Source organism: Protomyctophum parallelum (genome assembly GCF_964188405.1).
Source record: "Protomyctophum parallelum genome assembly, chromosome: 15".
In the NCBI taxonomy this organism is placed as follows: domain Eukaryota; kingdom Metazoa; phylum Chordata; class Actinopteri; order Myctophiformes; family Myctophidae; genus Protomyctophum; species Protomyctophum parallelum.
In genome coordinates this window covers 24,877,552-24,894,733 of record NC_139710.1, presented here as the reverse complement: position 1 = coordinate 24,894,733, position 17,182 = coordinate 24,877,552, and the positions used below count along the sequence as shown (strand labels likewise).

The following is a 17,182-nucleotide window of genomic DNA, read 5'->3' as shown; positions in this document are numbered from 1 at the left end:
ACTGTACAGTATAGTAATAGGGCTTTAAGCAACTAGTCGACTTTTCAACTTGTCGACTAGTAAATCCACTAGTCAACCTTGTTGGTAAGTTGTTGTTTTTTCACCCGTCTTTGTAGGCCTAGATAAAAATTGTTTTACATAATAGGTAGGCCTAGTTAAACAACTAGTCGACTAGTTAACTAGGCAACTAGTCAACTGCCAGTATTCAGTTTGTCCTGAGGTTCCATGTGAAAATGAAAAATCACACCCGTGTGAAGTGAGGGGCGCTAATGTATTAAAGTCTAACTCATGTTGATTAGGTGATGTAATGGTGATGTTAAACAAACGGTGCCAACACAAACACAAAATACATTTATTGTTAATGGCATTGTTTTAGGGACAAATGACGTACATTTTCCTTTCATTGTCAATGGCGTTTTAAAACAAACATTGAATTAAAAACAAACATTAAACCTGTATATAAAATGAAAATGAAATGGGAAAAAAGTCACACCCGTGTGAAGTGAGGGGCGCTCTTATCATCATACATCATCATACATGTGAGAAGTTCAGTCACACGAGAGAGACTCGGAGTAGAGTCGCTGTTTCTTCGCCTGGAAAGGAGCCAGCTTAGGTGGTTCGGATGCCTCGGGCGTCTCCCTAGGGAGGTCCTTGAGGCACGTCCCACTGGGAGGAGACCCCGGGGCAGACCAAGGCGCAGTTGAAGGAAACACATCGAGGCCCCAGGCGGTGGCGTAACCGTCTGGGCACCCGACTGGTAATCCAGTCGCAGTGTGCCGCGGGTTCGACTCCCGAGCCCGACACGGCCTTTACTGCATGTCTTCCCCCATCTCTCTCCCGTTAGCCTACTGTCTGTCCCTTCAAAAAACCAATAAGCCGCAAAAAAAAAGGAAAAACATCGACTAACTGGCCCTGGAATGTTTTGGGATCCCCCAGGAGGAAGTCACTAATGTTGCTCTGGAGAGGGAAGTCTGGAACACTCTGGTGGAGCTGTTGCCCCCGCGACCCGACTACGGATAAGCGGTTGAAGATGGATGGATGGATGGATGGATCATCATACATCATCTCATTCCGGCCAATCACAATTTGCGTCCTCACTTGTCTTCAATGTTTGTGTTTACACAATGTTTATAAACACTCAAAACTGGCCATTCATTGTCAATGGCATTCAATCAATGTTTGTGTTAACCCATTTTGGGCGGGAACCAACTATACAAGCTCATAGCGCGCCACAAGCTTGTTTTTCATAGAAACATATTTTCAGAAAACTGTCAGGATGTAGAAGACATTTTTTTAATCTGATCTCGGGTCAAAATGGGTTAAACACTCAAAACTGGCCATTCATTGTCAATGACATTCAATGTTTGTAAGTAAGTAAGTAAGTACATTTTATTTGTAAAGCACCTTTCAAGACAAAGTCACAAGGTGCTGAACAGAACACAGAACAGCAATCAACAAGTTAAAACAAACAGGAAAACATAGCACAATAAAGTAAAAAGACAATAAAGAATTTAACGAAGAATAAACAAGGCAAAAACTGAAAACATAGGCATGTAGAATGGTAAACTAGAGGCAGAATCACAAAAACATAGGTATGTAAAAATAAATCAGGTAAGAACTACATGGGAAAATAAATACGGAATAAATGTGTCTTTAACTGTCTCTTAAAAGAGTCTACTGACTCAGCATTTTTTAGCATGAGGGGCAGGGCGTTCCAAAGAGTAGGGGCAACCTGAGAAAGCCCGGTTGCCCTTTGTTCTTAGGTTAGATCCCGGTATCTTCAGTAGATGTTTGTCTGAGGACCTAAGGGGTCTTACATTGGACTTTGGGGGCAGTAGGTCACAAATATATGAAGGGGCCAGCCCATTTAATGCTTTGTAGGTTGTTAACATAATTTTAAAATCAATTCTGGCCTTAATTGGAAGCCAGTGCAAGGAGGCTAATACAGGGGTTATGTGGGCCCTACGGTTGGTGTTTGTGAGTATTCTGGCTGCAGTGTTTTGAATCAGTTGAAGTCGGGATAGAGATGAGTGGTTAAGCATGGTGTAGAGACCGTTACAGTAGTCCAAGCGGGAGGATATGAATGCGTGTATGATTTTTTCCAGGTCTTGGGGTGACAGAATTGACTTGATTTTTGCAATGTTGCGCAGGTGGTAGAAGCAGGATCGGGTGATCTTTTTAACGTGACATTCAAGGTTCATCTGGGTGTCAAAAAAGGAGAGACAGCGAAATCCATTCACGGCGGACGACCTAGGTTGTGACTGAATCATTTTGCGTCGTGGCATATAATTTTCCGTTGTTGGCTATATTCGAGTACGTCATGGCGTAAATATCAATTCGTCCCGACGTTTTATTAATTCGCCCCAACGTCGGGGCTATAAAATAATTAGCCACGACTTAATAATAATTCGTCGCAGTGTTAAGAATCCGTTGTGGCGTGAGGACTCGTCGCGGCATATAGAACGGGACTCGTCGCGGCTATATCTACCCGTTTGCGACGTAATAGGTTGACTTTGGTATATTTGCGGTGGTATTGCCTTTTTCTGCGCATCGTGCCCGGGGCCCGGCACGTGCGCCTCGCCGGTCCGGTTCCGTGGAGGGATGGCCCGACCCTCGTCCGTGAACCCCTGGGGGGGTGGGGGGGTCCCTGGGGGACCCTTGGGGGATCACGGAGGTCCGCATAGCGACGAGAGTGCAGTGAGTGAGTGAGTGTGTGTGTGTGTGTGTGTGTGTGTGTGTGTGTGTGTGTGTGTGTGTGTGTGTGTGTGTGTGTGTGTGTGTGTGAGCGTGAGCGCTTGTGCTCCTATCCGTGTGCCTCCCCCCCCCCCACCCCATGTGGACCCTTGGGGGGGGTCCCCCCTTTGCACTTGCTGCGTATAGCCTCATACTGAACAAAATACTATTTTACGCACAGCGCAAGGCAATGTGATTACGATCGTCCTTCTGCTCACCGCGCTCGTATAGCGCATTGACTGTCTGTCTGTCTGTCTGTCTGTCTGTCTGTCTGTCTGTCTGTCTGTCTGTCTGTCTGTCTGTCTGTCTGTCTGTCTGTCTGTCTGTCGGCCGGCATCTGATCTACAAGCTCACGCATCGCAGCGGACAGCGGTTGATTATCGCTGGGCTGCAGCGGGTCTATATCCCCCCCCCCCCCCCCCCCTCCTGCAGAAGTCATAGCTTGCCATAATTCCAATGATCATTTCCGTCTGATTGATATGCAACAAACGTAGGCTATTGGTTTTATAAACGGCAGATCGGAGAGCGCGGTTCTGCGCAGCCCCGTGCGCCTTGTGGATCAGAGCGCATGGGGGTTAATGATAATACTATATTATATAGGCCTAATAGGTATATGACAGACAGACAGCCAGCCAGTCTGTCTGTCAGTTAGCCAGTCAGCTATATATAGCCAGTCAGCCAGCCAAATAAAAACATGGCACATAGATGACACAAGACTAAGTGAGAATAGCATAATGTATCATACAGCGAATGAAAGCAAACTTCCCAATCCCAAGGATGTGTGTGTGTGTGTGTGTGTGTGTGTGTGTGTGTGTGTGTGTGTGTGTGTGTGTGTGTGTGTGTGAGCGTGAGCGCTTGTGCTCCTATCCGTGTGCCTCCCCCCCCCCACCCCATGTGGACCCTTGGAGGGGGGGGGGGGGGTCCCCCTTTGCACTTGCTGCGTATAGCCTCATACTGAAAAAAATACTATTTTACGCACAGCGCAAGGCAATGTGATTACGATCGTCCTTCTGCTCACCGCGCTCGTATAGCGCATTGACTGTCTGTCTGTCTGTCTGTCTGTCTGTCTGTCTGTGTCTCAATGACTCGCCTTAGGTGGATAATATAGACTACAAGTACTTTATTAAAGTAAAGTAAAAGAGTGAGTTCTCGCATTGCGTTCTCTGCGGTTTGACGTTTGTTGCCAGTGGACCAAGGGATTAACGGATTGTGTTGGAGATAGTTTCAGGGCCTATGATAAGTATTTCTGTTTTGTCTGCGTTTAGTTGAAGGAAATGTTGTCTCATCCAATTATTTATGGCGGTTAAGCAGTCATGCATGATAGAGAGTTTGGAGAGGTTATTATGTTTAAAAGAAATATATAATTGCGTGTCGTCGGCGTAACAGTGGTATGAGATACCTTCGAAAGTGTTGATAAGAGTGCCTAGGGGGAGCATATAAAGAGAAAACAGAATAGGACCAAGTATGGAACCCTGGGGGACCCCACAGGTTTGTGTTTACACAAATCTGGACATAGGAGGGGCTAGTGTCCCTCAAAAATGTGACATGGAGAAAGACATGATTCAACTTGATGGAGCTGGCCTAGCTTTCATCAAGAGATGATGGCGTTGTTAAATCCATTGGGGTTTTGGGATTGCCATCGCCACAGGTCCTCACACATTGTCTCCAGGCCAAAGCTGGCCTTCCATCCAAGTTCCTTCTCAGCCAGGCGAGGGTCTGCATAGATGGCTGCGACATCCCCTTCTCTTCGAGGGACGATCTGGTAGTTGATCTCCTTCCCTGAGGCCTTCTCCATAGCTTTGACCATCTGCAGCACAGAATAACCAATCCCTGTTCCCAAGTTGTACACTTTGCAGCCGCAGTTGTCCTTAAGCTTATTGAGAGCAGCTATGTGTCCTTTAGCCAGATCTACAACATGTATATAATCTCTCACACCTGTTCCGTCGACTGTGTCGTAGTCATTCCCAAATACGTTGAGGTGCTTTCTTCTTCCGATGGCAACCTGGGCTACATATGGCAGGAGGTTGTTGGGGATTCCCTGTGGTCCATCTCCTATTTGGCCCGAGGCATGAGCTCCAATGGGGTTGAAATAGCGTAGCAGCACTGCATTCCAGTCCTTTTCAGCCTTGCACTGGTCAACAACCATCTCCTCGATGAAGTACTTGGTCTTGCCGTAAGGGTTGGCACAGCTGCCCACCGGATGCTGCTCGCTGATGGGTAGTTGCTGCGGCTCGCTGTACACCGTGGCCGAGCTACTGAAGATCAGATTGTGCACGCCATGGGCCTGCATGACCTGCAGCAGGTTGATGGTGCCGGTGAGGTTGACATGATGATAGCGCAGTGGCTTCTCTACCGACTCCCCGACAGCCTTCAGACCAGCAAAGTGCATCACAGCACTGAACACATGTTTCTGAAATAGCTTTTCTAGTCCAGGTCGGTCCAACATGTCTAGTTCATGGAACTCGATGCTGGTGTCCAGGAACTTCTCTATTCTGCAAATGCTTTCAGGTACATCCCCATGTCCTCGTATGGCATTGCTGAAGTTATCCATGACAACTGGACAATAGCCTGCTTCAATGAGCTCCATAACACAATGACTGCCGATGTAGCCACCTCCACCGGTGACCAGGACCTTCTCAGCCATTCTCACAAGTGATTCTCCTGGTTTTTAACCTTTCTCAAACCCCTCGTCACAAGTACAGGTGCAAGTTCTTTCCCAGCAGAGATGAAGCTAAATGAAGTGCAGCCACAGAGACTGTGAACATGAGAATTAAAACTCAAAGATGTCAGTCTAACAACCACATCAATGATTTTCCAGCCATTCTTTGCAATTTGATGTACAATGAATATATTTTAGAAAAATGATACATGTGACGTCATGGTCATGTCACCATGACTCAATGCAGCTACGGCCAAATATGGAGTGTGTTGTCTAACATCAATGGGTTCAGCAAACAAATCAGTCGGCATATATTGATGATTGGATATATACTTTTTCAGAAAAAGAAGTAAAACATATCAAAAAAAATTGAACATTTTTGAACAATTTTGAAAAAATGTAATAAAAAATAACATAAGATCATCTGGGGGTCCCTGTCACGAAAACTTTTCAGATGGGGGTCCGTGAGACTGCGGGCCAAATACATATCATTTTGGGGGTCCTTGAATCTTGACATGGAAAAAAGCAGTGCTCTATACATACCTTCAGCCTGTACTCCAGCTTCATCATGGAGCAGTTGAAGAAGGTGGGATGCATTGTGGGAGGAGCGCTGAGGACCCTGGACACCGTGAGGCTGCTGGCCGCGGGGACACTGTCCCCCGTCCCGAACTGGACGCCGTCGGTGTGCACCGTCCTCTCCGAGCCAGACACAAATGTCTGCTTCTCACACAGAAGGAACATGGGTGTCACGGCGGACGTGGACTCGTTCAGAACCTCCGCCGTCACCTCCATGGACTCACCTTTTATACAAAAGGTAGTGTGCTTTTTCAGGTAAGTATGTCCATTTGTCAATACATTATAATTCTATTACATGTTTCAACGAGGCAAGTTGCTACATATGTGCTTTACATGAAACATGGAAGGAAAATGCAATGTTTAAAAGTTTAAAAATATACACAATATTAAAGGTCATTTGAATGCAATGCAAAAGCAAAAGACGTAATGCAAAATGCAAAAGCCATAAATGAAAAAGAAAATCTGTGAAATTTAAGTGCAGAATAATAATAAACTAGAAAAAGTGCCCTTCTGGGCACAGGTCTCCACCAGGTTATCCACAGATCCGTGCAGTTAGAGGTAAAAACACTTTTCGGCCAGTTATAGCGCCACCTTGAGGCTGAGTTGAAATTGTTCATGTGGCATTTCGTCCTCGGCCTAGTGGGAATGTGGGTGCACAATTTCACGGAAATCACGCGATGTGTTCATGATTTGCAGCCTTTTGTTTGAAACTGAGCACTCCTGTGAACTTTGGAAGCCAATCTTAACCAATCAGGATGGAGTCTGATAAATCTGAAAGACCCGTTTCGTTGAATGGCTCTAGAGAGACTGTGTACCAATTTGCGTGATGTTTGGACAAAATCTGTAGGTGTACTGTGCAAAAACTTGTTTTGCACAAAGCGGCCTCCTGGTGGCGCTATAACAGGCCGTTCTGGAAGGTTTGGGGCAGAGGTTCATGGTTGGCATCCAGGGAGTGTGTGTGCAAGATTTGGCATCGACCGGGTTAACGGTGGCCGAGATTAGCTGTTCACGGACACACGGACACACGGACGGACACACGGACGGACGCAGTGCAAAACATACTCTCCCCACATGCCTTCGGCCTGGTGGAGACAATAAAACTCTTGAATATGGTTTACCTGACAGCAACGATGTATCATGTTATATAGTGTGATGCATATCATGTTATCGAGTGATATTTATGTTCCTATCATGGCAGCAAATATGTGGCCATAGCAGATCTACCTTGTGTTAAGCCCATCTTCTCAGAGGTGACATTCAGAGTGACTTTCCCACATCCATAGAACGAGATTCTGGTTCCGTACTGAGGTTCCTGCAGGAGACACGATGGAAAGGCTGTCAGTACATCACATAACTCTTCCCACTTCGGAGCCCCTTCCCTGTACTGCTTCCTTCAGGTGTTACCGATGATACTAATTGATACTTAATACGGTTCCATTTACTGTACAGGGCTTCTCAAACCAAGGACCCCCTCTCAGAGTTACACACCCGTACGGGGCCGTACTCGTATTGAAATGACCCAGAAGTTATTCTGTGTGCATAGGTAATGGCCGATTCATACTCCTATTTTTCCGCTGTAGTGCCAAAATGATTTCGGCTCGTCAGAAATTTTCAGTAGCACCGAAGAGCCGACTTTAGGACGGTACCCCCGAACCTCAAATTATGTCACATTGTAGGCTCTACAGAGCTGAACCGACTTTTATTCGCTTCTAAAATAGTATGAATCGCACCTAAGAGTTTAAACTAAAAGTTTTATTAGGACTTATTACATGGCTACTTAATAGATTCATTCATTCATTTACCCAAAAGTAACAACAAAACAGTTCAGTTAGGCCTACTCCTTTCAAATGTTTTCAAAAACATTCTTGAGAGCAATGTGTAAATGACATTGTGTGTTTGTTTGCATGGCTCTTATATGTTGGATACAGCACCAAATTGAGTCTTTGATAAAAATAACACACCACTGAATTCAGTGATTGACCAATCAGAATCACGCATTCAACCAAGCCAATAATGCATTATAACCACAGTTATAATGCATTATAATGCACTTATAACTCCTTTAATGTAGCTGTATAATGTGCTGTTCCACTGAGATATAATGCATGACCATCACTTAAATATATATTATAAATGTCATTATAATTAAGGTCTCATACTTCACATTTATAACAAGCCATAAGTTCACTACAATGCATTAGAAATGCATAGATCCGACCAAGTAAAGTGATACCAAAAAAAGCATACCTTCAATCCTATGATGATCATTTCTGACTTGGACACAAACGGAAACTCTGCCTTTGTCAAGAAGGGGAAGTGTGTCTTGGCTTTGTGCACCAACCAAATGGACTGGGTCATCTTGGCTCGCAGGCTGTATGCAATCCTGCCCCATTTACCCTCGTAGGAGGAAGGCATATCTCTGCGAGCGTGAATATATCCAAGTCAGTGTTGATTGTTTTGACTAAAACTATGACGAAAAATATAAACGTATACCTACAACAGTATGATGACTAAAACTATTCACTAAATATGCTGACAATTTTGTCAACAAATGAAAACACTAAAATGTTAGAACAGTATAACTAAAAGACAAGTCATTTTATGTTTGGTTGCACTTGGTTGTTGCTCTGAAACTAGATTGTAGATTGGTTATTTTCAGCATGCAACCAAGTGTAAAATCAGGCATTACAACGCCATTAGATTAAAGCATTTCAGATGACAAGAAATATGAAAACTTCAAAAAATGAAAAGAAAAATGAAAAAAATCGAAATCAGCACTACTGTATTCAAAGGAACACACACCTTTCTGGAATTGCAAAGGTGAATGAAAGCACACTTTTCCCCGGGCCAATGATTACAGAGCCTGAAAACACACACACACACACACACACACACACACACACACACACACACACACACACACACACACACACACACACACACACACACACACACACACACACACACACACACACACACACACACACACACATATATATATATATATAAATATTCTATTAAAAACTGCTCAATCAACAGTTTTGATCAATATAATCAATGGCAACCTGCCATGATGTAACTTCAAAGGTGGACAAGAAATCAAAAGATATTGCTCCATAAGAAATTGATAATTCAAAATGTGCTCCTCATTGATTTACATTGTCAATGACAATGTAATTGCATGCAGTTATTATTATTATCCATTATAATCGCACACTGAAACTTGAAGACATGGTCAACCATAACACCGCTACAATAATGCGGTATTCAATAACTTACTTCCAATCTGTTTAAGCCAATAAAGCAGATATGAACTCACGGAAACTGGATTTATTTTAAGGCTCAACAAAGACTAACACCAAAGAGAGATGTTTATCCACCATTGGGGTAAACCTATAGAATAAACTCGATACTGAACTTAAATTGAGCAACTTCCATACGAATATTTAAAAGATCCTATAAAGCATAGGTTTGAACTGATACATAATAGAATCACTCTATTGTTTAAAATGTGTGTATCCTCCTCGTGTACATGCGAGCATACGTTTGTATCCTTTACCTAATATATATATATATATATATATATATATATATATATATATATATATATATAACGTAGAGGGAATAAAAACGGTAGGCCTACTGGGTTTGGTGATTGTCTGAATCCCTTTGTGTTTGTTCACGTACTAATAGAGCGACGTTGAGAGCTGTTTCAGCGTATTGTAAGTCAATTATCAATTCCTAAACAATAGAGCAATTCTTTTCGATTTCTTGTCCACCTTTGGAGTTACATCATGGCAATGTAACTACACAACCCAAACCTCTTAAGTATAGGCCTATTGAATAATGTCCTGCAAGTAAAGTGAAATACCTCAACATTGTACTCAAGTACAAGTATTTGAGTAAATGTACTTTCCACAAATTGGCAATTACCATCTCCTTTATCTTGGAGTAGAATGTGTTCAAAGTAGAAGTATTTCTTCTTTGTGTGGTTGAGGACGGCGGGGGGTGGTGCCCCCTCTGGCGATGGCCACTTCACCTCCACCTTTCCTTTGGCTTTGACCAACAAACACTGAACTTTGACCTCCTTGCCGGTGACCACGACCACCCTTCCGGTGAGGCGGTCCCCGGGAGTGAACGTCCCTCTGTCATTCACCTTGTTGTCACAAGAGGAGAGAACGTCCCTCTGTCATTCACCTTGTTGTCACAAAAAGTACAGTTAGCAGTTAATCTAACCAATGCATTTGATCCATTATTTAACCACTTGGGGTTGGACTGGAGTCCATCAGGGCTCTATACTGTTGTATTTTCTGTTTTCTGTTATCGTGGGGAAAGCTCCATGCATGTGGGGGCTCATTGTGGGGGAAGGTTTCTTCTAAACCTTTCAAAAATGTTTGGCCACCGACCCCCATCTCAAAATATTTGGTTCCCAGAGGCAAAGATTTGAGTTTCAAACTTTCGCTGTGAAAAAATAAGGCTTGAGGATATCAGAAAATAGCAGATCTACAAGCTCGTAGCATCTGCTATTTTACAATACTAAAGTAGGCCTATAAGGTTAAAAGCTAAAGCGACACAGATGTGTTCCAGGTCTTAATGGTTAACACCACCAAAGTGTAGTAAAACACTAAAAGATACTAAATTCTAAAAGGATAACACAAACAATTCTGGTCATATTATGTATATTCAATTAATCAACAGAGCATAGAATAGTAATTCTATATATTTATACAGGAGAAAAAGGCGGCATGCAGTGTATGACCCATCATTTCAGTTATTGGATGGTTTCTGCGCCGACAGAAACTATTATAAATTTAGAAACACGCTTCTTGATAAATCGAACAAGTCATCACTAAATCGCTACAACTTGTCCCTACCTTGTCGTACTCCACAGAGAAATGCTTCACTGTCATGATGAACCAATGCAGAACACTCTCTCTGTATCACATAGAGTTCTCTACAATGAGGTATAGTTCAGTTGTCACACACGGCTTCGATTCCAAAACGGTTCCAAATGAAACCATCCAGTATGAGAGACTACATATAGGTTTTTGTGTCTGTTCTGGAATGAACGAGGATGCCGATGAGGATGGCATGCTCTCGACCTGCGCGCGTGTGTGTGTGTGTGTGTGTGCGTGTGTGTGTGATCTTAGCGCAGGTGTCGCGTTCACATTGGTAACTCGAGAGCAGACGGTTACCAGACACTGGGCCCCGCAGCATGGTCCACAATATGAGCCCCGTCGCTGTCGGGTGGAAACCTCATATGTCCAAAACTGTGACTTTTCAGGCAGTGGTGGAAAGATTACTCACATGTTTGTTTTTTTCAACAATGTATTTATTTTCCTTTTTTACACACAACTGTACAATACAAACATACAAAAAACAATGAACATTACAAGACAATTACTGGTATAAAGAAAGTAAAACAACAATAACCAAAAAACAAAACAACAAAAAACAACAGCACTACTCCTCTTCTGCTCTATCCATTAAATGTGACAAATTATTGTTCTTTATGTAACTTATAAAACGTCCCCACACCTCCTGAAACTTTTCTTGTTTGTCCTTAAGAAAGTATGCAATCTTTTCCAAAGGTAAACATAAAGACAATTCCCTGAACCACTGTGTAATACTTGGTTTGTCTGGCCTCTTCCAGGTCAATGCTATCATTCTCTTATACTCACATGTTTTACTTAAATAAAGGTACCAATCCTGCAATGTAGAAATACTCTATTACAAGTAAAAATCTGAAATGTACAAAGGTATTGGCATCAAAAAGTACCAAAAGTAGAAGTACTCATTGTATTGTGCAAAATGTCCCATTTAAAGTTTTCAAATGTATACAAATCCTTTGGTAATAGCATCTACAAGCTCACAATGCGTCACAATGCAACACATTGTGAGCTTGTAGATCGGCCATTTTCCAATGGCTGAAATCCATATAGTGCTGAAGTACTGTTAGTACGGCAGATAAGTAAACCTATTGTGCATTTTATGACTAAAGCATGAAACTTTCAGCATATCATCTACACACCTAAAGGTTTGTTTTCAGACGTGGAACCACTTCTGAGTTGATGGCTGTAAGTCGTTAGAGGCTGTACACATACTGTACACATATCGGGTTGTCAAAAACATGCATTTTTCCCTTTTTTGCAGGCACAAAGACAGTATATCAATAAGAAGAGTTCTGGAACCCACTAGTCATGATCAAATTGCTTTAATAGTTTAAATTAACAGTAGAAGATATGTCAATTGGGTTTCATGGGTCATTAGGTCACACAAACACCTCACATAAACACAGACACAAAAATCGGATTTTCAACCATTTGTGTTCAATTGGATTGAGCATTTGACATCTCTTCTTTTATGACTAAAGCATGAAACCTTCTACAGTGTTTCTATATACTATGAAGTTTGTTTTCAGACGTGGAACCACTTCTGAGTTGATGTCTGTAACTCGTTAGAGGCTGTACACATATCGGGTTGTCAAAAACATGCATTTTTCCCTTTTTTGCAGGCACAAAGACAGTATATCAATAAGAAGAGTTCTGGAACCCACTAGTCATCATCAAATTGCTTTAGTAGGTTAAACTAACAGTAGAAGATATGTCAATTGGGTTTCATGGGTCATTAGGTCACACAAACACCTCACATAAACACAGACACAGAAATCGGATTTTCAACCATTTGTGTTCAATTGGATTGAGCATTTGACATCTCTTCTTAACATATCCTATTTGCAGTAAAGAGTGTCTACCATGCAATGACATTATTAGAGAGGCCTAACAGTCTCCTGAGCATGAACAAAGGGCAGACTTTTTGCACTTGCATCACTTCGTGCACCCTTTCTTACAACCACAATGTATCAGTTCATAGCAGCTCTGTGAGGCTTCTGGAAGGGTGGTCCACAGTGGCTGCCATCCTAATTCTTCTTTCACCCCAATCAGAAGGGCTAGGCTGGATGAAGGGAATGGCATAGAAGCCACATTGATGACCAACAGGGCACATTGGCACAAGTCCTGTCGAGTAAGATACAATCAAACCAAACTGCAGCGACGGCGGAAGTTGCCAGAAGAGGTGAAAGTTAGCAGGCTATAAAAAAAAGAAAAAACTCAGAAAAGTGCTACGTACATGAGGCTTCAACAAAACAGTTGGACTTCAATGTTAGACAAGCTGCTTTGGAAACGGAAGACACTGAGTTACTAGGCAAACTTGCACCTGGGGACATGATAGCCCTCGAGGCAAAGTATCATCGAAACTGCCTCCGGATGCTCTACAACAAATCAAGACAGGCTCATTCAGGCTCACATATCGGGTTGTCAAAAACATGCATTTTTCCCTTTTTTGCAGGCACAAAGACAGTATATCAATAAGAAGAGTTCTGGAACCCACTAGTCATCATCAAATTGCTTTAGTAGGTTAAACTAACAGTAGAAGATATGTCAATTGGGTTTCATGGGTCATTAGGTCACACAAACACCTCACATAAACACAGACACAGAAATCGGATTTTCAACCATTTGTGTTCAATTGGATTGAGCATTTGACATCTCTTCTTAACATATCCTATTTGCAGTAAAGAGTGTCTACCATGCAATGACATTATTAGAGAGGCCTAACAGTCTCCTGAGCATGAACAAAGGGCAGACTTTTTGCACTTGCATCACTTCGTGCACCCTTTCTTACAACCACAATGTATCAGTTCATAGCAGCTCTGTGAGGCTTCTGGAAGGGTGGTCCACAGTGGCTGCCATCCTAATTCTTCTTTCACCCCAATCAGAAGGGCTAGGCTGGATGAAGGGAATGGCATAGAAGCCACATTGATGACCAACAGGGCACATTGGCACAAGTCCTGTCGAGTAAGATACAATCAAACCAAACTGCAGCGACGGCGGAAGTTGCCAGAAGAGGTGAAAGTTAGCAGGCTATAAAAAAAAAGAAAAAACTCAGAAAAGTGCTACGTACATGAGGCTTCAACAAAACAGTTGGACTTCAATGTTAGACAAGCTGCTTTGGAAACGGAAGACACTGAGTTACTAGGCAAACTTGCACCTGGGGACATGATAGCCCTCGAGGCAAAGTATCATCGAAACTGCCTCCGGATGCTCTACAACAAATCAAGACAGGCTCATTCAAAGGATGGACATGAGGAAGAGACTCAGGTGCATGGTATTGCTTTCGCAGAGTTATTGGCCTTTATGGAGGAAAGTATAAGGTGATGACTGCGCCCCAGTATTCAAACTGGCAAACCTGTACCAAGAACGACTTAAACAGCTCGGTGCTACAGTAGATTATCGTGTCCACACAACCAGACTGAAGAACAGGCTTATTTAACGGCTTGTACACAAGGAAGGGACACACTATTAACATTTCAGGATGATATCGGAGATGCTCTCAAGAAGGCCTGTGATCACTACCGTGATGCCATGCATTTAGTGAGAGCAGCACAAGTGGTACGGAGAGAGATGTTTTCCAAGAAGTTAAACTTTGATGGCTCATTCCATCCTAACTGTCAGAAGGAGTCTGTACCTACATCTCTTTTGGCCTTGGTGAACATGATCCTGGATGGGGCCAACATCAAACACCAGACTCAGCTTCTGGAAAAAGGAACTTCTACCACTGCTCTTTCAATCTCACAGCTGTTGGTTTTCAACAGTGTCAAACATACACGAGCAGAAAAGTCATCAGGTACAGTACGTCACAACCGTAACCGTGAAACTCCACTTCCTCTGTATGTGGCAATGAAAGTCCATGCTGTCACACACAATAGAGGGCTAATTGACACTCTCTTCAGTCTGGGTATGTGTGTGGCATATGATCGCCTGCTGCAGGTGTCAGCTGACATTGCCAATGGAGTTTGCCAGCGTTTCATGGCAGAAGATGTTGTGTGCCCGCAAGAAATGCGCAATGGACTCTTCACAACAGCTGCGGAGGACAATATTGACCACAATCCGAGCTCTGGAACAGCAAAGGACTCCTTTCATGGCACTGGGATCTCCTTGATGCAGCACCATACACATGAAAGTGTAGGCTCTGACCGTGGTGTGCTTGTGATTAACCAGTCCACTCTATCCACTAGGTCATTCATGCCACTGCCACAAGCCTACACCAATGTGCCACCAGTTGCTCGGAGACAAAGACCTTCAGAGCCCCTCCAGTAAAAGGCCCTTTAAAAGTCTTGATAGCAAGAACAAGAGAAGAAGATGGGTGGTTGAGAACTGTGAAGGCAGCCTTGGATGATCCAGAAACCAACCAGGCAACCTGGGTGTCATGGTCTGCCTATCATGCTCACATCCAGCAGACAGTAATCCCCCCTGCAGCCATCAATGCACTATTGCCTTTATTCCTGGACAACGCACACTCTGCTGCCATGATAAGACATTCAATGGACCTCATCAGAGCAGCACACGCAATAACCCTCTATTGCGTGTGACAGCATGGACTTTCATTGCCACATACAGAGGAAGTGGAGTTTCACGGTTATGAAACGCTGGCAGACTCCATTGGCAATGTCAGCTGACACCTGCAGCAGGCGATCATATGCCACACACATACCCAGACTGAAGAGAGTGTCAATTAGCCCTCTATTGCGTGTGACAGCATGGACTTTCATTGCCACATACAGAGGAAGTGGAGTTTCACGGTTACGGTTGTGACGTACTGTACCTGATGACTTTTCTACTCGTGTATGTTTGACACTGAAAACCAACAGCTGTGAGATTGAAAGAGCAGCGGTAGAAGTTCCTTTTTCCAGAAGCTGAGTCTGGTGTTTGATGTTGGCCCCATCCAGGATCATGTTCACCAAGGCCAAAAGAGACTTCCGCCGTCGCTGCAGTTTGGTTTGATTGTATCTTACTCGACAGGACTTGTGCCACTGTGCACTGTTGGTCATCAATGTGGCTATGCCATTCCCTTCATCCAGCCTAGCCCTTCTGATTGGGGCTGGGTGAAAGAGGAATTGGGATGGCAGCCACTGTGGTCCACCCTTCCAGAAGCCTCACAGAGCTGCTATGAACTGATACATTGTGGTTGCAAGAAAGGGTGCACGAAGCGCTGCAAGTGCAAAAAGTCTGCCCTCAAGTGTACTGCCCTTTGTTCATGCTCAGGAGACTGTTAGGCCTCTCTAATAATGTCATTGCATGGTAGACACTCTTTACTGCAAATAGGATATGTTAAGAAGAGATGTCAAATGCTCAATCCAATTGAACACAAATGGTTGAAAATCCGATTTTTGTGTCTGTGTAACGGGGCCAAGAAGGATAGTGCTGGTTCCAACTGGTGTTACACATTTGTTTTTTATTGTTGTTGCTTTTTCTGCAAAATAGATATTAAATGCTCAGTATCACACACTGCATTATGCTCACAGCAGCATGTGTTGCATCATATGAACAAACTCTCATGGGATCACATTAACTTGTGATGACATCAAAACCAAATCCCAAAACAATCAATAATCAGGTCACAGTAATTAAACATTCACAATTCACATTAGTTCTTTCTTTCAAAATAACCCACTTCGCTGTTTAGCTAACCCAACATTCATAAACACCCTCCAATAAGATCACAGTATTACACATAACATCCTTTATTTTACTCCTCCAAACCATATTAGTTAGCACAACTGCACTAAATGCCCTGTCATGGCTGCCTTACTTGCCACTGCTGCAGCTACTAGAAGCTAGGCTCCCATGCTAGTTGCTAAGCTAACTCCAACTCACTCTAGTCTGCACTGACTCTTCTTCACACCTAGCCCTGGTCCAAGGCTTACAGCGAGCCTCTCTCTGACGCCTTGTGGAAGTACCTTCCACAGCCCTCTGGTCATATTTCCACTCCCGTGCGCTGTTTTTCTAATACCAGCAAATAAACAAAACGACGAAACCACTCACCGAAACAAAGCCTGCTAGACCTTGGTAAAAGTCTATTCTCGAACCTGGGAAGCGTCTCAGGTCCCCAGTTTCTCTCCAAAATGCACTTTGTGCCATTTTAATAACGCAATGTACCCTGAATTTAAGGACGGTAACGCTATCCTACACTCGCGAACCGCCAAGATCACATTACTGGCGGTTCGCGAGTGTAGGATAGCGTTACGCAGTTACATTCAGGGTACATTGCGTTATTAAAATGGCACAAAGTGCATTTTAGAGAGAAACTGGGGACCTGAGACGCTTCCCAGGTTCGAGAATAGACTTTTACCAAGGTCTAGCAGGCTTTGTTTCG

General features: G+C 43.4%; 2 protein-coding genes across 2 annotated transcripts; both read right to left on the bottom strand.

Moving 5' to 3' along the window:
• Window positions 1-4,324: 4,324 nt before the first annotated feature.
• Window positions 4,325-5,377, bottom strand: LOC310872269 (UDP-glucose 4-epimerase-like; the record flags this gene model as incomplete). The annotated part of the gene is made up of 1 exon (XM_083784032.1): window positions 4,325-5,377. The coding sequence occupies one exon, from the start codon at window positions 5,375-5,377 to the stop codon at window positions 4,325-4,327; it is 1,053 nt and encodes a 350-aa protein (XP_083640158.1).
• Window positions 5,378-5,464: 87 nt separating this feature from the next.
• LOC310872662 (arrestin domain-containing protein 3-like) lies at window positions 5,465-10,878 on the bottom strand (the record flags this gene model as incomplete). The annotated part of the gene is made up of 7 exons (XM_083784707.1): window positions 5,465-5,488; window positions 5,936-6,192; window positions 7,193-7,280; window positions 8,216-8,387; window positions 8,771-8,774; window positions 9,902-10,124; window positions 10,843-10,878. 7 exons carry the CDS (start codon window positions 10,876-10,878, stop codon window positions 5,465-5,467), a joined length of 804 nt encoding a protein of 267 aa, XP_083640833.1.
• Window positions 10,879-17,182: the final 6,304 nt, after the last annotated feature.